The following is a 20628-nucleotide window of genomic DNA, read 5'->3' as shown; positions in this document are numbered from 1 at the left end:
CTCGCGGAGACGTGAAATAAATAACGTAACGGAAGGAAAGGGGCAGAACTTGCACTTAATCCTCTCCAGAATCCCCATCAAACACATCAAGCAATTCAAAATCAGAAACATGGACATCCCCATCCAAGGTCGCAGCCATAGCTTCGGCCCATTTACGCATACGTGCAGCTCGACCGCGTGCGCGTCTTCCCGGCAGAGGACTTACGATTTTGATCGCATTAGGACGAAGATTTGGAACTGCAAGTAAAGCTGCGGCGGGGCTGAGCGCGTGGACCATTGGAGGGTGCATAGAGACCTCTGGAGGGCTTTTTGGTGGTCCCCACCGCGAAGACCGGTTCACAAGAGGAAGGTTTGTGATACTGGGGGGCGGAAATTCTAAAGCAGCTGCTGGAGAAGAATCCTTGCTCAAAGTGATCGGAGAAGGAGACATACGACTGTCCGAAGGAGCGAGAGACAAGTACGGAGGGGGTTCCCTGAGAGTGGCTTGGATCGGTAAAAATCGCCTGCTTGGAGGGGCTGAGGCCAATTGCGGTTGTTGCGGTTTACTTTGCTTGATTGAAGCCGGTTGTCGGTTTGTTTTAGGCGAGGGTCGGTGCGGGGGACCTTGAGGCTTTGGAGGATTAGGAACGTGTTGTTGATACTCGCCAGGGACGAATCGATGTGTCTGGTTATAGGCGTGAAAAAAGAAGAGACAGAAAAGTGATCAAACGAACCTGAGGTGGCATGTAAGGTGCTGCAGCTTGAGTTTTTTGCACTGAGGGCTGAGATATGGACTTTGTGTCGGACCCAACCTGGAAACGCGAACGACTCGATACAAAGGAATAACGATGTAATGTGAGGACATACGCAGATATCGACCGCGGGGGAATCCTTGAATATCTCGGACACGTCTTGTAGCTGTGAAAAGGTAACGGGGGATATACGAACGACCTGCGTTTTCGGAAAACAGAGAAGATCTCGAGGAACGAAACTCGGGGCCGTGGGTCTGAGTGCATTCTTAGGAGGATGTGCGATAGGCTTGTCATCCTTTTCCTTCGCTGTCGCCTACCATTGGGAAAGATATGATTTTATGCTTTGTATCTGAAATGAAGCTCTTACCTCTCTACGTTCCGCCTCCTCCAGAATTCCTAAAAGAGAGTCTTGTGATGAAAAGCACCCATTCAAAATCGTTGATGTTGGTCGATTCGAATCTATTCCGAGACGCGGTGATACCCTATCTACAGTGCTTCTGGTAGATCCCAATCCTGTGCTAGGCCTTCCGCTTGGGCAGCTGTTGCATTGGGTACTTAAAACGACTTCAGAGTTTTTAGGAGTTCCCTCAAAGCTGATGACCCTAGATGTTGGAGTGGCTGACACTTTTTTGGCTTGACTGAGTGGCGGCGACCGCGATGCTCGAACCCATGGTTTTCTTCGGGAGGATCTGATAAGAACGGTGATCGATGCTGCAATAGCGACCGCGGCGCAAGCTGCCATTCCGAAGGAAGCAATATCGCTCGGATCGGGATCAACGAAAGTGGGTGTGGCCGAATGGTAGGTTTCAGCGTTGGCGAGCCCAGCCCTCTCCCCAAGACCAGCAGTAGGGTTCAACCCTCCACGAAAATTAAAGTGCAGGATAAGAAAAATGGACCCCATTGCAACGGCAATGAAGGTGCAACGCAGGAGTCGTTTGGACCACAGCTCGAGGAGAAGATTCCCGGCAGACAGTGTGAGCGACATGGAAGATTTGAATGATATCGCAGATACGTTTTGTTAACAATGCCGGATTGTGAAGGAGAAGAAAGGAGGCGGCTGAACAGAATCTGTTACTTTTATATAGTAGGTGGATTTAAATTCAGCCCGCCAGCTTGAAAAAAGTCGGAATTAGTTAGGAATTAGACTGACTTAAATAGTACGTACGCTTCGGACGAGTGGCTAACGTGCACGCTTTTTCAAGTCCTAACGAGATGCGGCCGGTCGACTAGCATCATTGCGCGAGCCATACTCGATTGCCCGTTCGAAATTGGTATCCTTTACAAGTCCTTTCAGCGCTTGAAGGTTGTACGAGTTCGCTTGACATTACGACTACACGAAACTGAGTGTAAACGACGCGTCGAGGTATAATTCGAAGGAATATCTGGAGTTTTGAGGGGACTTCGAACTTGGAATATTCAATCACAAGAACTTGAAAGCGCTTTATTTGGCATCATCCTCTTTGGAACGCGTCCAAAAAAGCTATACTAGGCCCTTGAGCTCGAACCCTCAGTTTGTTCTTGACTCTACAAAAATGTCTGTCCCTTGACAATTTCGCTTTCCTCTCGTCATCTGCTCAAAAAACTTTCATCCGGAGCTTAACGGGTTCTTCCATGAAAAGCTAGATTCAACTCCCCAAACTACACCATCACCACAATCCGGAGAAGAAATTGTCATCTCAATTCTAAACAACCATCGAGAGGAAAGCGCGAATACTGCCATTGAGTCTTTCTGCAGTCAATGAAGGCTCATCGATGCATCTATGAAATCCGACATCGGCCGTTACTCAACAATTCATAGCCTCAGTGGCAGTTCGCCAGGGACTGTCCGGTTTCACATATGACGTACCAGCGATTTGGCGCTTAATACGGTGTACATAGCTTGCCTTGAAAATTTCTCAGTAACCCGTAACTCCGGACTGCCAGCAAACTTGGAAAAGTACCATCACCATGTCCAGTGGAGGTGCACAAGAAACAGACGATGCTTACCATCTAAATGATTTCGATAATTCATCTGGGTCGGGATCGGTGACTCCAAAACAGACGCCTCTCCCCAAAGTCCAGTTATTCGTCCTTTTCCTCATCCAATTCGCAGAGCCAATAACGGCCACCGTCATCTACCCATTTGTCAATCAGTTCGTCCGAGACACTGGTATAATCGGGGGTGATGAGCGAAGAACTGGATATTACGCTGGTATTATTGCAAGTCAATTTTTATATTTATTTGCCCGTTTCTCATTGTTACTGTAGGAGTCGCTATTTTTTCTGGCAGAAACTCTTACCGTCTTCCAGTGGGGATGGCTTTCAGACCGTTATGGACGAAAACCCATATTGCTCCTGGGGCCTCTTGGTCTGACTTTTGCCATGCTTTGCTTTGGCCTCTCAACAACCTTTTGGCCGCTTGTCGCCTATCGGTGCATGCAAGGCATCTTCAACGGTAATATCGGTAAGATCCATCATCTGTAGAATACGTTGCATGATGTTGATCTATGTGTCGTTAGGTGTTTCCAAGACGGTCCTCGGTGAGGTGAGTTCCCGGAAAACAGTTCATATCTTAATATTCTAATCATTCTGTTGAAATGTTCAGATAACGGACTCGTCGAACATAGCAGATGCCTTTGCCCTGATCCAGTTGATGTGGACTTCTGGGATTACAATTGGGTACTTTCTAAATTTTCTTATCTTGACATGTTTTCGCTGATTCAAAACAGACCCATATTAGGTGGCCTGCTAAGCAACCCCGCTGAAAGATGGCCAAACACACTTGGGAAGATTCGTCTTTTTCAAGACCATCCTTATTTCCTTCCATGTGCTGCTGCGTCCCTTTTGGCGTTTTCCGCATTCCCGATATCGCTGATCGCCCTAAAAGAAGTAAGTTCATCTCAGTTCACGGGGACGAAATTTTAATAGCCTTCTTTAGACTTTACCAGACGCTGCTGGATGGAGACACTTGGCAGATGTCAAGAGGCGTATCATGCGCTGGACTTCGTGCTCCCAAGAAAAATCCATACCTCTCATTGAGAGCCGCGCTGAGTGCGGCAACTATGGGTCCACAACACCTTTCCTATCAGAAGATTCGCTATGTGTCATAACTGCTGAATCTACAGTTCCCCCCACAAGCCAACCCCCACCATTCCAGGCCTTCCTTAGCCGACCACTCCTCATGGCTTTCCTAAACTATGGTTTCCTCGCGTTCACCGACATGAGCCACGCGGCCCTTCTGCCGCTGATGTACTCAACCTCCATTTCCTTGGGCGGTCTTGGATTAGACCCATTTCGAATAGGTGTGGTCCTCGGAGCGTTTGGTTTCTTCAATGCATTCATCCAGATCAACTTTCTGGGCCGGTTGATTAGACATTTTGGTCCTAGGAGGGTCTATATGGTGGCGTATTCCAGCTTTCTTATTTGCATCGGCTCGTACCCTATCATGAGTTATTTTGCAAAGAGGGCAGGGAAAGTTGACGGCATAGTGGCTGCTGTAATGATCATCCAGCTCGCTTTTCAGATTACGATCTCCATGGCATATGGTATGTCCCCTCGTCGTCATTCCTTTAGCAATATCTCACTCCAAGGAACAGGATCCATCCAAATTATGTTCGTGGAGTACGCACCAGGTAAAGCAGCACTGGGGTCGACAAATGGGATCGGGCAGATGATAGCATCAGGGATGAGGTCCTTCGCGCCTACCATTGCATCATCCCTATTTTCGGTATCTTTGCAACACAAGCTCCTGGGAGGGTACATGGTCTACTACATCCTGCTAGGCATTATCATCGTGGGGATGCGCCTCTCGGTGTTACTCCCCACACGGCCTCGAACACCCTAGAACTAATACATCTCAAACTTGGTCATTAGCCGCAAAAAGTGGGAGTGGGTATGGCGACTAGCCTGGGCGCGGTCGGTTCCACTCTAGCCGCCGTTACCGTCGTCTATTTGCGTGTACGTCAACGGTCATTATCGGGGAAAGCTGCGGACTTTCTCGGCACTTTCAAGGAGCCTGATCTCGGTAAGCATCCGTTGAGGCTATGTCATCAGCCACCGTATGCACAACCGACTCGTTGTCATATCTACACTACCCCACATCCCCAATAAAATAGTCAGCTCGTTGATCGGCTGTAGACGGCGAACGGATAATTGATTTGATCAGGGATTTAGACCTACCGCGCTATGCCTTCACTAAGCAAGAACTTCAATGAATGCGCTAGATGTGGTCACATTCCCGGCCTAGAATTAGGTGGATACAGTCAAGATCCACCGGTTGTCGTAGTTTCCACTACCCCAGAGAATTTAGAACCAATAACCACCAGCTTTGCCGATGAATCCCCGTTGCACCATTTATCTACTAACACCTTACTTAACTACCCCGAGAGATAAGTATCATGATCTTAGCGACACCTTCTGCCACTTTGGTGCTCACAACCCTGGGGTTCAGCGCTGCCTCTTCTTCCTTTGCCTCTTCTTCAAGGTGAGTAGTACTTCCTCATTCTCTAGTCATGTCATGGCACCCATCCGTTAATTCACTCCTTGAATATAGTCACGCGGACCTGGAGATACGGGATGCCCAATAAACGTCCTACGGGCGGTCGCAGCATTTTCAGAAACACTGAACGTCTACCATCCCGGAACGTTGCCTCAGAAGGGAAGTACCCACGAGCGGTCGAAGACGACGACCGCACACTTGTGGACGGACAGTATTCGGATATTGTGTACATTCGCGCGTTAGACGACGATGACTTGGATCTCTATGTCCGTACAGAGGAAGACGAAGATATGGAAGCGCGTTATTTCGATGACGAGGATCTCTATTACGCGCGGTTTGAAGACGTGGAAGAGGATGAGGATGATGAGGTGAAGACGCGGTATTTTGACGCGGAGGATCTTTATGAGCAGGAAGAAGAAGAGGGGTCAGATGATAGAGACCTGGACGAAGAGCTGTATGAAAGGGACGACGATGAGATTACCCTCCGAGATGAGATAGATAAGCTCGACGCGCGCATGGAGGAAATTGAGGAACTCTTGGCAAGCATGGCGGAGCGCACCTCGAAGGCGGCTGAGCCAGAAGCTCGCTTGTGCTCTTTCGGGTCTTGTAATCGACGACCACGTCTTAAAAGCCCTCTATTTATCAGACTTCGGGATAACCTCGAACAGCAGATGCTATCGAAGACTATTGAATTCGGGGACGATTTGTTTTTTTGAGTAGGTTCCTCCGCCGTGCTGGAGGGGTTTCCGATGCTGAAAGATTTTTCTTTCGCAGGTGCAATTATTTTCCTATGTCATGGACTTGTATATTTGTGTATTATTATGGACAGTGTGATGGGTTGGCTGGAATACGTACGCAGTCAGCTAAAAAAAGCTTGCGAAAATGTAGTGATAAGTTCGACGCGAAGTTAGACGAGCTTTACTCACCGGAGGTTACAAAATAAGCGCTCTGTGATGACGGCGCCGACATCCACGGTGGCATGACCGAGCAGAAAACCTGAGGTAAAAAAGCGACCAATAATAAAATCACTTAAACTTTCCGAGCGTGTTCCAGCCTGTCCGGTTTTCAAGACGTGCAACATGTCTGAAGGGCTCGTCAAGGTCAAAGCAAGTATATAGAGATATCAATAGATTTTTGAAGCTGAAACGGCGTATTGACAGGGCACAGCATGGCCCCGCATGGGCCGATCATCAAGGGAGTCGAAACACAATCCAGTGGGCGTAAATGAAAGCAAATGCGGTAGAATGGATGTCCTTTGTCCTGGACAATCCAGCAGAAAAGACCAGAAAGACTTTTAAAATCAGTAACAGATATCGGCAAGTCATCTTGCAATAGGTCTGGAAGTGAAGCAAAAGTATGCGGAGTTGCCAAGCACCCACAAGCACATGTAAATGTCACGTAAAGAAGCACAGCCCTACTGATTTCCCAGGAGACGGATTGTATAAATACGTGGACTGAAGATGATGAATCTCCAGCAGTGCTCATCCATTCAATCTCTTCGGCGCAGGTTGCCCCAGAGTCCGTCTTGTCTTCGCAGGTCGATAGTCCATTCCCAACGATCCTTATCACTCGACGCTCTTATTCTTCGTTTGTTCTACGATGATTTCCTCAGCATCCACCCTTCTCCTCGCCACCTTGGTCTTCAACGCCGCTTCCGTCTTTGGTGCTCCCATCAGGTATTTTTTTTAAAACTTTCCTATATACATAGTATTTTTCTAATGACATTACATAACAGATACACTGACGCTGACATGGTCGTCAGGGCTGAGATCACCGAACCGGTCGTACCAAAGGTTCGCTTCGCCTCTTCGAGAGAGGTTCCCGAAGTCCGTGACACTGTTCCGCCTCTCGTTGCAAAACGGGAAGCCTCCACTGAAGATTCCAATCTTCCACGCCGCTTTCCCCGCCGGGTCTACCACGACTTTTACCAGAAGCGTGCTGACCCGGTAGAGCCGCCTGTTGCTCGTGCGCCCAAGCCTGATTCGGAGCGCCGGTTCCCCCGTCGTGTGTACAGCGATCTCCACGCAGAACGTGCGGACACTCCCCCTGTTGCCCGTGCTGAGAAGCCAGAGAGCGAACGCCGGTATCCCCGCCGAGCGCTCTTCGAGAAACGTCATGACACAGCTGCTCCTGCTGTACCCACTGCCGTCGCTAACTCAACTGATACGACGGCAGTGATCAAGAACTTCATCGACTCGACGACGAACCAGACTCTTCAGCCAGGGACGACCATCAAGGAGACAACCGTCTTGATGAACAAAGTTACATACGTTTCTGACAAGATCGCTCCCGCTCCTCCTGCCAACAATCAGTGCAACCAGCCCCCTGCAGCGGGCTCTAGCTCCAGCCCTTCGGGAACACCCACTGCCGCCACCACCTCTGCCTCTGCCACAGGCTCCATCGTGCCCACCAGCTCTGCTGACCCCGCTGCTGCTACCTCAAGCAGCGCTGTGCCCACTAGCTCTGCTGACCCTGCCGCTGCTGCCCCAAGCAGCGCCACTTCCTCCGGTGAGGCTCAGCCAACTCCAGCACCTGGAGCAGCCGGTCCCAACGCACCTGCTGCCGCTGCTGATGGGTCCGCGACTACAACAACTGCCGCGGACCCAGCAGCGACCACCGCCGCTGCTAACTCCCGTCGTTCTATCAAAGAAGTGACCAACGAGCCAGTAGCCCGGGAACCAGAGCCACAGTTCAAGCCTTCCGGTGAGATGCCTTCCGGTCAGCCACAAGGGATGCCTTCCGGTCAGGAGTACACGCCTGCCTCACAAAGGCGGTCTGGGCCCCTCGTACCACGTGAACCTGCCCCAACCCCCAAACGCACCAGCGGTCCTCTTGTAGCCCGAGAGCCCTCACCTGCTCCTGCACCTGTTCAACAGCGAACCAGTGGTCCCCCCGAGCCGCGCGAAGAAGCCCCAATACAAAAGCGTACGCGTGGACCTCTCCTTCCACGCCGCCTTGGTTTCAGCGGGGCCGCTTTGGCATCATTAGCTCGACGAAGTAATGATCATTAAATAGAGTGTATTTCAACTTGGACTATGACGATATATCATGCTGAGCCCTCTCGACTGGTTTCGGGAGGGTAGGCGCCATAACCCCCTCTTGTTTTCGTTGTGAGGTTTTCGTGAGCGTGAATTTCCGATCGTGAACAAAGGGAGGAGTTGTGCGTGCGCTGATCTGAGTTTTTAGGGGAATTCAACACGAGAGTTGAGTGAGTACTTCGCAAAGTTCGCATCCTTGAATCGACCTCGAGAATTGCAACTCGAGATTGATTCGTTGGCTTTCAGTGGTTTGCTAGACGCGGTCCTCAAAGAATTGACATCGGTGCGAAATATTGAATGGTATCCCCAGTCAATTTTGATTTTGCAGCCTTATATAAGTCCGAGTTCGTAATCTATGAAAGGATAGATAGTATGAGGGTATGAAGTACATTAGAACGACAGTCAACACGTAAATGTTGAGTCTAACAAGTAGTATCTATTCAAAAGTATACATGTTGTATTTAAGGCAGAGAGGCGCGATTGAAAGAACCAGAAACTATTCGAGACAGCTATACAAAGCAACAGCATGGATGTGATGGGGGATATGGAATAAATATGTGGTGATGGAGTGTGAGTATAATTATGTCCATCGTGTGTGTAACAACAGCATGGTTGAGACACTACAACGTGGATTGGCGAGGGAGAATTTGCTGGGTGTAGAGATAGTAGTGAATGCGAAGAATTGCCATCCAAAATAGCCTTGATCAAATGCAAAAATGGAAAGAGAAATAGTACATGCCTCCAAGCCTGGTGGGTGGCCGACGGCTATGATGTTCTGGGTAAGGGTACGAGCTCTAGATGACAACGTTCCATGAGGCTTGAGCTCCCCGACAGACCTTCTAACAAGAAGAGACATAGCCGCTCTCGTGCCATGCGAAAAGGTGTCGGTTTCAACCTCGAGCAGCAGCAAGACGCTCCTTCTCCTTCTTGCGCCTACGTTTCTCCTCCTCGTGTTGTCGTTCTTCCTCCAACGCCCTCTTCTCTTCTCTCTTTGCGATTTTAGCACTATAGAAAACAAAACGGTTAGCAACCAAGGATCTCTTGATCCTTGGACAACGGTCGCGACTAACCTCCTAGCCTCCTCCTTCTCAAGGTAGGTAGCATCGACTTCCATGTCTTCATCATCGCTAAAGACATCTTTCGAAACGTACTTGTCTCGTTTTTTGCCAAAGATCTCCCAAATAACGCTCTTGAGGTTCGAATCTCCCTCGTTATGCTCGTCGTCAGATAGCTGACGTCTCTTGGATGGCGGTGGGGACGCAGGCGGACTATAAGAACGGGGCCGCTTCTTCATTGAGGCAGACGTAGAGGAGGTTGCTTGCCTTCCATTCACAAGAGCTGCCTTGGATGGCTTTGACATTGGCGCCTTAGAGGTTCCACTCTGTCTGTCAGCAGGTGCCGACGCTGGACGCGAGAAGGACGAGTGAAATGATCTATTAGCGGCTGGCGTTGAGGATGGAGCAGCTGCTGGCGTCTTGGGAGGAACACTCTTCAGCCTGGGTGCGCTAGAAACCTTTTTATGGGCAGCCACCGCTGACATCGACGCTGAGCTTCCAGGAGTGTTCGAACCCGATGGGAGTGCAGACGGAGGCGAAGGCCTAGCAGAAACTAGTTTCTTCGGAACCTCTTTCTTCTTGGTGGTGAACCAGTCGTCAAACACCAGGGCCTCATCGCCTTGCAGAGTCTTGCCTTCCTTCATCCTCGCACGATCCTGCACGATCTCGTCAATAGTTCGAGTGTCTCGCTTGTTCGTGTTCAATTTAGTCAGGGTATTGGGCATGGCCGCGAGGCGATCCTTCACGGACTTGCCTGCGAAAGATTCTGGTACCTGCGCAGAAGTTTGTATGTCCACAGCGCCCCCCGGAAGGCGCTTGCCCATTTTCTTATACCCCCCAGAGTGCGATGACCGCTTGCCAGCGGAGTACAACTTGCGTCTCTCGACCGCCAGTTTCCTCTCCCGTAGCTCCTCACGAGTCAATGGCAAGCCTCCTGACTCGTCATCTGATGCGTCAGGGAGCCGGCGCTTGCGGACAGTCTCCCGAACACCCGACGAGGACGTGGGCCACTTGGATCCGCCCTCGGGTGGTGATGAGGACGTCGACGCCATTTTAGCCGCTTTCTTGGGGCCATACAGAAGGGAATTTCGCTGTTCTTCCTCTCTTTTCTGCATGAGGAGCTCTCGTGCCCTCTCCTCTGCGACAAGCTGTTGCCGCCTCTGCTCCTCTTTCCGCTGGTCCTCGAACATCCTAAGCCGCCTTTGCTTCTCTAACTCCCTGTCCTTAGCCTCCTTCTCCTCCTGCTGTTTACGCCTGAGTTCCTCCTTCCGTTGTCGTTCCCGTAGTGCTGTTTGTACAGCCCCTTGCGATTGTTTAGTTTGTGTGGCACTCAGCGCCATGAGGCTCGCGAACGACGACATTGAAACAAAGAGATGAAGGGACGTTTAAGTGTGTGGGCTCTTTATAAAGAGTTATGAGGGAGAAACAAAGAGATCATAAGAGTGTGGTGGAAAGGCGATGAGTAACCCTTTCGTGGCAATCCCCTTTTGATTTGCTTTTGTTTACAACCCCTATTTATGATTTTTTCTTGTTTTCTAGTCGACTACGACTCACGCGACCATCGAACAATGGGGGGTATACTACTTTAAATGCGGGTAAAATGTGATGTGGGTCGACGCAAGACTTTCGTGAGGTTATGTCGTCCAAATGTGGCGAGGGAGCAGCGAAGCCACACCTAATGCTATGCACACAAGGATGAGGTGGATGTAATACACAAGATGGCCCCCAAGAAACCCCTTCTCTATAGAAAACGAGAAGAGGGAGTTGGCCATAGCTGGTCCGATTGCTCGCATAAGGCTAACGGTTGTCTGCTCGGTACACGTAAGTGGCAGTAAGCGAGCCGCAACCGGGACAATCTTACCTGACTTAGGCCGTTCGTTGCACCAAGAGATGCTCTGTTAGGCGAGGCTGCAGATATAAATATAAAGATAGCCCCTTCACGAGCGGCGTAAGCTTTTGAGGGTGACAGAAATACAGGTTGCCTCACCGTATGACAGGCTCAAGCCTATCGAGATGACAATTTGGAATCCAACCAAAGCCCATAGCGCATTGCTGTATCCCGATACACGGGCCAAGTAATTGATTGCGGGAAAGCATGCGAATGCAGGAAGTGCTGAGGCAATGCCTGCGGTGAAGACTTTCTTGGAACCCCATCGATCATGGATGCCAGCGAAGAAAAACACTTGAAACATTCCATTCAGAACGCCAAATACAGATAGAATTTTGCCAATGGTGGATGGGGGCAAGCCCAGACCACCGAGATGAATGGGAGTGGAGAGGAAGAGCGGCTGGATGGCTCGAAAAGCAATGTCCACGAGAGAGAGGAAAGCATAATTTGCTGCTGCTATGAGTACCCTTGGAGTCAAAAGTTCCCGAAACGACACAGGACTCTCATGACGATCTTTCCCAGTCACGACGGTGGTCTCTGTTATGGATAAATTCTGGGAGCCAACAACGTTTTGAAGGGCAAGGTTAGCCTTGCCCTTGCGGACTTTGAGTAACTGAGAAACCGGAATTGGCGAGGGTAGGGTTTCCTTCAGAAAAAGGAATGTAACCAGCCAAGCAATAGCAGAAAACGTCGCTGGAACCGCGCAGGGCAAGAAATAAGGATATTTTTTCAGAAAGTCGTTATCGCCGAAAATATGAGGAAATCTTTCGGCCGGTCGTGAAAGCGAGCCGCCAATGATGGGACCAAGCTAAGAAAAGGTGGTCAGTTGTCTGTGGGACTACGAGCTGTGCAATAGCTTACCGTCCCACCAGTTGACCATGCGATGGGCATATAAGCGTATGCCTAAAGTCGTAGTCATTAGCGCGGAAGACGTCGTGGAGGTCAATGATACTCACTTTAGAAATGTTCGTTTCGTCTGTCATTTCAGCCATCATGCTGTACATAAGATCTCGATCAGATTTGGCTTCATGAAATTAATCTTATGTACTGCTAACCTTTTTATGACACCAATATTGCCATCTTGAGACAGTAGATTGAGCATGGTAGAGGTAAGCGAGTAAGACCAAGTAACGTACTCAAGGCGCCGTTAAGACTCCGACTACGGTAGGCATGAGCGCGAATGTTGGTCAGAAGATAGATAGAGCACCCACCTCAACACAAGTCCCCAAAACGTTCGCGAAAGTCCAAAGCAGTACATGGACACCGATAACCCAAAGAGACCCGTTAAAATCACGGGTTTTCGACCGACTCGATCGGATATTGAGCTCCAGTGAAGAACGGTGCAGGCTTGCGTCAGGAAGAATATCGATTGCTACGTATAAAGTGACTGTCAGAAGGAGCTCAGCTCAAGGAGGAGACTTGGAGACTCACCATCATGCCAACATAATAACCAACTTGTGATTCGTTTCCATGAGTCACCCCTAGGTCGCGGATGAGCTTGTCTCCCGAAAATGAGTTGAGCGCGCCACAAATTACGTGAAATGGTACATACTTCTGGCATGAATGGGTAAATGACTTGTGAGGTCAAGGGCTCTGCGAGCTGGAGAAAAAGTGTGATGGAAAACTGGAACCATGGTAGAGGAGTTGCCTTCTTCTTTCCATGACGTTCGGAGTGTAGCAAGGGCGTTTCCTCGTCATGAGAAATCATAGCAGGCTGTCGTTACTGGGAAAAGGGGGAAGAGAAAGAAGGGGGCAGAAGGAGAAATAATGAGTCAGAAAAAATGAATGGTTAAAGAACGGACCGGCAATTGTGCCCGCCATGCGTCCACATGACTCGTCAGAATTCGACGAAATTACCAGCCACGACAACGGCTATTTCGCCTTGCACGCTCGTGGTCCCCTCAGCTGAATGATGGAAGCCGGACGAGAGGGGCGCCAGGCGGCGCCTTTCGAGTTGGGAAGGTTCCTTATTTAGTAACCTGCAACGGCCCGATCATAACTGCAGATGATCGATGATTTGGGCGGTGGCCCAATTTGCATGCAGTTTGAAGAACTACTTCTGTCCCTCATCCGAAGCGTCACCAGTCGCAAGATCAGCGAGCTGCAAGTCCGACGTTGTGGTCCCATCAAAGCTCTTATTTGATAAGGGCTGTCTATATCTCGACTTGGGCGATAAGTAGACCAGCAAAGGACCCAAACCAGGTGGACTGGATGGCTATTGTAACACAGCTGTCAAAGCTTGGAGTTAGCTTTTTCAGTAACCTTACTAAAATCCCTGCCCGCAAGCTGTGCTGGCTTCGTATTTATCAGGACGAAGTGCCAATCTTGACTATCCGGCGGAGGATTATTGGAGGGTTCTGTTAGGTGACAGGTTAAGAAAAGGTATTGTTCACGTTTTCGACAACGTTGAAATCCATCTCGACCACAAGGGTGTATGAACTGGAAAGAGGCTTCGTGGACATTTGATTTGATTTTGTTTATTACCCCATCTATAATTGCTTTTTCTCTAGTTAACTCGCAGCCCCGCAACTATAAGAGCTTTCGTAGAGAACAATACCAAAAGGTCATGATGTGGGCGCCGCAAGAGTTATGTCATCCGCATATGGGAGGGGAGCAGTGAAGCGACACCCAATGCTATGCCCACAACGATAAGAAGCAGATAATAGACAAGATTACCCCCAAGATATCCCTTCTCCATCGAGAGCGAGAAGAGAGAGTTGGCCAAAGCTGGTCCGATCGCTCGCATAAGGCTAACGGTTGTCTGTTCAATAACGATACACATGAGTAGGACTAGGCGGTAACAAGGGACGATCTCACCTGGCTTATGCCGTTCGTTGCACCAAGAGATGCTCTGTTAGGCGACGCCGCCGAAATGAATATGAAGATGGCCCCTATATCAACAGTTCAAGCCTTAGAGAAGACGAACATGGTGGCTTGCCCACCGTATGACATGCCCAGGCCTATCGAAACCACGGTTTGGAATCCAACTAAAGCCCATAACATATTGCTGTATCCCGATACACGAGCCAAGTAGTTGATCACGGGAAAGCATGCGAATGCAGGAATTGCTGAGGCAACGCCCGCGGTGAAGACCTTCTTGGAACCCCATCGATCATGGATACCAGCGAAGAAAAACATTTGAAACAGTCCATTCAGAACGCCAAATACAGACAAAATTTTGCCGATGGTGGATGGGGGCAAGCCTAGACCACCGAGGTGTATGGGAGTGGCGAGAAAGAGCGGTTGGATGGCTCGAAAGGCAATGTCCACAAGGGAGAGGGAAGCGTAATTTGCTGCTGCTAACATTACTCTTCGGGTCAGAAGAGCCCTGAACGGTAAGGGTTTCTCATTGTGGCTTTGCACGGTGGCGATGGAGGTCTCTGTAACAGATGGATCCTGAGAGCCAGCAACGTTTTGGGGTGCAGTGCTCTTGCGAAGATTGAAATATGAAGCAGGGCAAATGGGTGCAGGCAAGGTTTCCTTCAAGAAGAGTAACGCGAGAAGCCAAGCCACGGCGGAAAAGGTCGCTGGAATCGCGCAGGGCAAGAAATAAGGATATTGTTGCAGAAAGTCGTTGTTGCCAAAAAGTTGAGGAAATCTTTCGGCCGGTCGTGAAAGCGAGCCGCCAATGATGGGACCAAGCTAACAGAAGGTGGTCAGTTGGCTGGGACGAAAACCCGCACCGTCGCTCACCGTCGCACCGGTCGACCATGCAATGGGAATGTAGGCATATGCCTGAAAGTCGGCATCTGGGTTGGAAGGCGTCGCATAGGGTGAATGGAAATGCTTACTTTAGAGATGTTCGTGTCATCGGTCATATCAGATACCACGCTGGAGGTAATATCTTCATGAGAAGTTGCGCTCTTCAATTTGAAAGAAGGCTAATATTGCACCTCTTCATAACTCCAATGTTTCCATCTTTAGGCAGTGGTATGAGCACAAGGCAACGGTAATAGATAGTGACATACTCAAGGCTCCATTTAGACTTCGGCTGCGAAAGGGATCAGCTCCTATGTCAGCCAAATGGCAGAGCGCCCACCTCACAACAAGTCCCAAAAATGTTCGCGAAAGTCCGAAGCAGTACATGGACACCGACAAACCAAAGAGACCTGTCAGAATCACAGGTTTCCGCCCAACTCGATCGGAGATTGAGCTCCAGTGGAGAACGGTGCATGCTTGCGTCAGAAAGAATATCGATTCCTACGTGCAAGATGGTCATGAGAAGAAGCACGGTTTCCGAGAACCACGATCGAGACTCACGACAACGCCAACATAATAGCCAACTTGTGATTCATTTCCACCAGTCACACCCAGGTCGCGTATAAGCTAATTTCGAGAAATCAGTAAGCACACAAAACAACAAAAAGAATACACACCTCTGGCATGAACGGGTAGATGACTTGTGCGGTCAAAGGCTCCACGAGCTGTAGGAATAATGTAAGGGAAAACTGGAACCATGGCAGAGGAGTCGATTTCTTCTTTCCATGACATGCGGACTGCAGCAGAGGTGTCTCCTCGTCACGAGAATGCATTGCAAGCTGTCGTTACCGAATGAAAGCAAGAGGAAGAGGGGGCTGAGATGAAAAGTAAGGAGTCAGAAGAGTGAATGGTGAAAGAACGGAGCACCGATCACCAACCATTAAGACAAGCTTATTTCGCCCTGCACGTTCATGGTTTCGTCGCCAGATTGAGTCCTCAAAGCTTCAGCTTATGGGGAAGAGTGGAACCGCTTTGTGACGACTCTACGCGCCAGGGTCCGATCCAGTCCATTGAGTACTAGATTTGATTAGTACTTAGTACTAGTATAGGTCCTGGATTCCTGTCGCAGAAACGATTAGAAACGACCCACTTCAAGGGGGAGGTGCACCACACGTTTAGGTGTCACCGTTTCCAGACAAAGAAGTCCAACCTTATCGTTTCATTTCCAATTGGCCACCTGATGAGGGATATTTTCGAGTTAAGACTCTTCTTTAAGCAAAGAAAGTATGATTCTTGTGCTCACCTACGTTGTGGTTCCTTCAAGGAAGAGGATTTGGCAATTGCCGTGGCGGGCCGTTCTTCCTCCTCCACGATCACTCTTAAATGGCAACCCTCACAGACTTTCCTCACTCACTAGAAACAAGCAGAAGGGTGACCTGGTCTACAGTTCAAGAGAAAAGCATCTCAAATGACTTCCCCTTTGACCGAAACGAAGAAACACCTGAACAATTCGTTTTCCGAACGTACCTTCAATTCCTATGGCTCCCCGAGGTTCTCTCAACCGCATTCTACGCGTTCTGCGGTGCTGACACGCTTTACAGTCAATAATGCCTCTACACCTTCTCAGTCCATCCCTGCGACGCGTGCACGCACCTTCTACCTCGACTGTCCATCCCTTACACGCGCTGCTTGACCCACTTCTGCTCACGACTGGATCTACGACGAAGAAATACCGAGAGGAACTGCCCAGGATCCTGATGAACGGTGGCGGCGCCGGGGAAATGGAGGAAATGATGATGTGGTACGCCGTGTCGCATGAAAAGGCCGAGGAGGAGGACTGGACGCGTTCCGGGGCATCAGCCAATGATGATGGACCTTGGGTAGATGATAAGTGGCGAAAGAAGTGGTTGGATCGGATGGAGAGGCGAGAGTGAGTCGTTTTTCACGCGTTTTCTTCGTTGTCGAAGCTAAAATTGTTGGAAGAGTACAGATACAGATTATTCTCTATCTGTTGAAGCTATCATTACCTGGACCTGCTCCACCACCTCCACCACCTTTGGAATCGCCAAAGAAACGCAAGCGGTCTGCTCGTCCGCAGCCGGCTGTCCCCGTTCTTACCTTGGAAGACCATCTGGAAGTCTTCATGGACAAACTGTCGATGTGGCAGTTAGTTGCCACCCTTGACTTGTCAGGCAAGTTGTGCGATACAAAGGAGGAATGTGACTGGATGCAAATATTTTGCGAAGACATTATCGAGCCTCAGTATGTTTTATTTACCCCCTGCAAACCATGCCAAACTGACTCTGGGCCTCGAATCAGGTACAAGGCGGTATTGCCAGACCAATGTGCCACCCTCCGATCCAAAGTCTTCCCGCAGCCCTTATCAGACCGCGCTTCTTCCCCCGCCACTGAACGATCCGCCTCCCCCGAAACGGCTAACCCTCCACAAAAACTATCCCGCGCACCATCTACTTCCAGACAGCATTCCCCAGCACTTTCTACGGCCTCAGGCCGCAGTAATACAACCAAGCCACGAACGGCTACGCTTGCTCGCTCTCGTTCGCTGTCTATATCTCTCGAGCAAGAAAGAAGAGAGAAAGAACGCGCGGGGAGCGTGGGGGTCAATAAGAAACGCGTGTTAAACCGCGAGGTTAGCATGTCACGGGTGTTCAAGTCCAAGCCGAAGATACAGCGGACGGAGAGCAAGAAGGAGTTGGCGGTTGGGCAGGAGAAGGAGAAGGCAGGTGGGAAGACGAGCTCCAGGGACATGGGTGTGACTTTGGTGGAGGAAACGCCTGTTAAGCCGCGCGCGAGGTCTTGTTCACAGTCTCAAGTGCAATTGCAAATGAATTCACAACCGACGGGGAGTCAACGACAAGCGACTGGACGGTCTGCTTCGTCGTCATTTAGGACTGGAAGCTTGTTCGGTTCAGCGAGGTCGAAGTTGGGCGATGAAGACCCCTTTGAAGACTCGGAGGAGATCTGGCAACTGCATAGTTCGCCGGATGTTCTGCTGCTGAACCCCGAGCCGAGGAAAGGGGGCGGGGGTAGTGTTTTTGGTGGGATGATGTCTGACGTTGATGAGGACGATGAAGATGGGGATTTTAGGATGATGACGCCCAGCAAGCCTTCCAGGAGATCAGCTGTACTTTCTTGACTCTCGAGGTTAGCTCTTCAAAATGACCATACGATAATGAGCGCAAGTCAGGCTAATCATGAGCTTCATTACTTCGGGGCCACTCACCACAACAGTAAACTCCTCGTGCCGGCGTTGCAGACCTGAGGAGCAAGGTCTTCGAGGTTTACGATCCCGAACCCAATCTACTCAAATTCGTTCTCAGGCCCAACCATCCAGTCGCTCCTAGGTGCCTTTACTCCAGATCGTCCCGCAACTCGTTGATGCTGAGCATATTCATTCATATATACAGTATATATACAGCATACAAAATTATTGAAAAGGAACGAATACATGAGACTATTGTTTAATGATTCAGTACAAATTGCTTCAAAGCAGTCAGTCATTTCAAGTACGCGCGAAAATGGTTTTTGAGGACAAGTATATCCATCATCGTAAACTTACTCTCACCACAGGCAGGAAGGGAATTCAAAAAAGACTCAACCGCGTCATCCGGCAACAAGTTAACGCCTTGCAAAAAATCCTCATTTTTGCAGCCAAACCCGAGAAAGCTTGGGAGGAATTGAGTCATGGGAGGGGTGCACGTTTCGAGGAACTGGGCCACTTGGGCGGTTTCCTCGTCGAAAACTGGCATGTTGGCATCAGAAGGTCGAGCACGTCGTTGAGGTGGGGAAGGCGCCACGGAGGTGGCTGGAGTCCTCTCCAATGCAGTTGGATTTGTAGGTCGTGGACGATTTCTAAGGACCGGCTTTAGACTGGATGGCGGTTTTGCGGCTTTTTTGGCCTGCTAAAAAATGTAAATCAGCTACCGCCTTTCGCGGCATACATATACTTTATCCTGACCGTAGATTGCCTCGGACGTCTCTGAAGTAGGTGAGGTCACTATCTACTAAATTCGTCGCAACGTTTTGAGATCTACGCACTCTGGATGGAGCCAGCTCATTGTCAGGGGGTAACACTGCTCCACCCTTTCTTGTCGAGTTCTTCCATTTATCGTTTGCGAAGATCTTCTGAATGTAAACACGGGCTACAGCTCTTCGGTGGTCGTTATTATCTGACGTAAGAAATAGCTCCGGGTATAACAGCCAGAACTGCAAAAGTGACCATTTAACAACATCAGATCGTGGTTAGCCGCAAACCTATTACCTCCTGTTGGCATTTGGCCAGGTTTTCTGGTTGCTCATTGTATGCTTTTTCCAAATCGAAATGCTTCCGTAGAGTGTTTCTCAGGGTTTCCTGTAAAAAATCTCACCTTAGGTTCTGAATGATTATGGGTGTGTTTGGGGTGTGCACTGACCTTCCACTGCTTGACGAAGGCCGGAGTACAATTAGGACCTAGTGACTTCTGAAGGTCTTCCTTCTATAGGAGAGTTCAAATACAAATTATATCTCTGGTCTAAGTATTAGCTCACCGCTACTGATATTCCCTTGCGGATGCGGATGCCTGTAGGTTAAGTAGTACCGCCTAAGAGTTTGATGGTGTTCACTGGGCCAGAACTTACGGGGCATCGTGTAAAACGAAGAAGGGAGGATGGCTGACGGTGGCTAGAGGAGAAGAGGGTTTTTCTGCGGCTTGACATGGACGACGGCATATGTAATAAATTGTGAACCTTTTTGGCAGTCTTCGTATTTTGATCCACATGGTCACATGAGCGCGACGCGAAGGCTCTGTCCTTCCCCTCAATTAAATGGCGCCCAAAGAGCCAACCCGCGCCCAACTTTCCTCAAAACTATCATACCAACAACACACTCCCTCTTTCTTGCTCAAACTACAAAACCGAGTTGCAGGAATTCCAGACGAGGATGAGGAAGAAGACCAAGATCCCGAATTCGAATATGTTGACTCTGGGCGCCCACCCATTCCAAAACGTCCTGCCATCCCCGAACGACCTGCAGAAGATCCAGGAAGCGCTGATGAAGATGATGGGGACGAGAAACCGCAAGTTGTCGTTCTCAGAAAAGGGAAGCACCTGACGGAACGTGAGGCGGAGAACGTTAGACGAAGTGGTGAGTTTACGTTGATCTGGTTTTAACCTTGCCCAACCCTCATAACTGGAATTTAGAGAAAGGATTACCGCCATTACCCGATCCACAAGATGTCGTTGCCAAGCTGCAGCCTCCTGGAGGCCCATCCAAGGATTCCGCAACGGCGAAGCCCCAGCAACAGGGTCTATCATTCTCATCATCGTCCAAGACCAAGACATCAACTGGTAAGCGGAAAGCTATCGGACAGCCTGAAGAAGAAGAAAAAGGCAACAGCAACAAGGACAAGAAAGGCTCTGTCAAGAAGAAAGCGAAAAAACCAAGCAAAACGCTTCTGTCGTTTGGTGATGATGCTTGACTTGTGTTCGATGTACGTCGCCTTCAGTTTACACCGCCTTCCCGCACTTACTACTCACGAAGACGCATATCATGACATCCATCGCGCGGACGGGACGACTTGCTCGCCATGCCACAATCGGAGGCAATGGACCATGGTGCTCTCGCGTTGGCCGAGCGGCCTCCCAAGATGGGGAAACCATAGGTCTTCAGACCATTATCTATGTAGAGTGGGGGGATACGAGCACCACCAGATAAGTATATTAATATTATCGAAATAAATCC

At 49.6% G+C, this 20628-nt stretch overlaps 8 protein-coding genes across 8 annotated transcripts; 4 read left to right on the top strand and 4 right to left on the bottom strand.

Moving 5' to 3' along the window:
* Window positions 1-5285: 5285 nt before the first annotated feature.
* Window positions 5286-5924, top strand: LACBIDRAFT_296935 (uncharacterized protein; the record flags this gene model as incomplete). Its single annotated transcript, XM_001880793.1, has 1 exon — window positions 5286-5924. One exon carries the CDS (start codon window positions 5286-5288, stop codon window positions 5922-5924), a length of 639 nt encoding a protein of 212 aa, XP_001880828.1.
* Window positions 5925-6690: 766 nt separating this feature from the next.
* Window positions 6691-8307, top strand: LACBIDRAFT_294125 (uncharacterized protein). The gene is made up of 2 exons (XM_001880792.1): window positions 6691-6884; window positions 6944-8307. Exons 1-2 carry the CDS (start codon window positions 6808-6810, stop codon window positions 8217-8219), a joined length of 1353 nt encoding a protein of 450 aa, XP_001880827.1. The 5' UTR covers window positions 6691-6807; the 3' UTR covers window positions 8220-8307.
* A 286-nt stretch (window positions 8308-8593) lies between these two features.
* LACBIDRAFT_294124 (uncharacterized protein) lies at window positions 8594-10662 on the bottom strand (the record flags this gene model as incomplete). Its single annotated transcript, XM_001880563.1, has 2 exons — window positions 8594-9251; window positions 9317-10662. The coding sequence occupies 2 exons, from the start codon at window positions 10660-10662 to the stop codon at window positions 9137-9139; spliced, it is 1461 nt and encodes a 486-aa protein (XP_001880598.1). The 3' UTR covers window positions 8594-9136.
* Window positions 10663-10935: 273 nt separating this feature from the next.
* On the bottom strand, window positions 10936-12897 carry LACBIDRAFT_296932 (member of major facilitator superfamily multidrug-resistance, DHA1 sub-family; the record flags this gene model as incomplete). The annotated part of the gene is made up of 10 exons (XM_001880562.1): window positions 10936-11109; window positions 11163-11236; window positions 11289-11997; window positions 12051-12092; window positions 12146-12185; window positions 12245-12269; window positions 12326-12348; window positions 12401-12561; window positions 12621-12686; window positions 12742-12897. The coding sequence occupies 10 exons, from the start codon at window positions 12895-12897 to the stop codon at window positions 10936-10938; spliced, it is 1470 nt and encodes a 489-aa protein (XP_001880597.1).
* Window positions 12898-13776: 879 nt separating this feature from the next.
* LACBIDRAFT_296931 (major facilitator superfamily multidrug-resistance, DHA1 sub-family) lies at window positions 13777-15721 on the bottom strand (the record flags this gene model as incomplete). The annotated part of the gene is made up of 10 exons (XM_001880561.1): window positions 13777-13950; window positions 14007-14080; window positions 14132-14831; window positions 14883-14924; window positions 14981-15020; window positions 15083-15107; window positions 15158-15180; window positions 15229-15389; window positions 15450-15515; window positions 15566-15721. The coding sequence occupies 10 exons, from the start codon at window positions 15719-15721 to the stop codon at window positions 13777-13779; spliced, it is 1461 nt and encodes a 486-aa protein (XP_001880596.1).
* A 774-nt stretch (window positions 15722-16495) lies between these two features.
* LACBIDRAFT_326760 (uncharacterized protein) lies at window positions 16496-18045 on the top strand (the record flags this gene model as incomplete). Its single annotated transcript, XM_001880791.1, has 3 exons — window positions 16496-16818; window positions 16872-17150; window positions 17208-18045. 3 exons carry the CDS (start codon window positions 16496-16498, stop codon window positions 18043-18045), a joined length of 1440 nt encoding a protein of 479 aa, XP_001880826.1.
* Window positions 18046-18406: 361 nt separating this feature from the next.
* LACBIDRAFT_326759 (uncharacterized protein) lies at window positions 18407-19533 on the bottom strand (the record flags this gene model as incomplete). Its single annotated transcript, XM_001880560.1, has 6 exons — window positions 18407-18808; window positions 18851-18910; window positions 18948-19115; window positions 19322-19384; window positions 19437-19468; window positions 19527-19533. The coding sequence occupies 6 exons, from the start codon at window positions 19531-19533 to the stop codon at window positions 18407-18409; spliced, it is 732 nt and encodes a 243-aa protein (XP_001880595.1).
* Window positions 19534-19712: 179 nt separating this feature from the next.
* LACBIDRAFT_296929 (uncharacterized protein) lies at window positions 19713-20365 on the top strand (the record flags this gene model as incomplete). The annotated part of the gene is made up of 2 exons (XM_001880790.1): window positions 19713-20031; window positions 20088-20365. The coding sequence occupies 2 exons, from the start codon at window positions 19713-19715 to the stop codon at window positions 20363-20365; spliced, it is 597 nt and encodes a 198-aa protein (XP_001880825.1).
* Window positions 20366-20628: the final 263 nt, after the last annotated feature.

Source organism: Laccaria bicolor, genomic scaffold (assembly GCF_000143565.1).
Source record: "Laccaria bicolor S238N-H82 LACBIscaffold_11 genomic scaffold, whole genome shotgun sequence".
Lineage (NCBI taxonomy): Eukaryota > Fungi > Basidiomycota > Agaricomycetes > Agaricales > Hydnangiaceae > Laccaria > Laccaria bicolor.
This window is presented reverse-complemented; position numbering and strand designations above follow the sequence as displayed.

Bases quoted from the DNA above. Each gene is read 5' to 3' on its own strand.
- LACBIDRAFT_294125 (XM_001880792.1), top strand. From the start codon at position 6,808: ATGATTTCCTCAGCATCCACCCTTCTCCTCGCCACCTTGGTCTTCAAC. The intron at 6,885-6,943 runs GTATTTTTTTTA...ATTACATAACAG, and splicing joins GTCTTTGGTGCTCCCATCAG to ATACACTGACGCTGACATGG.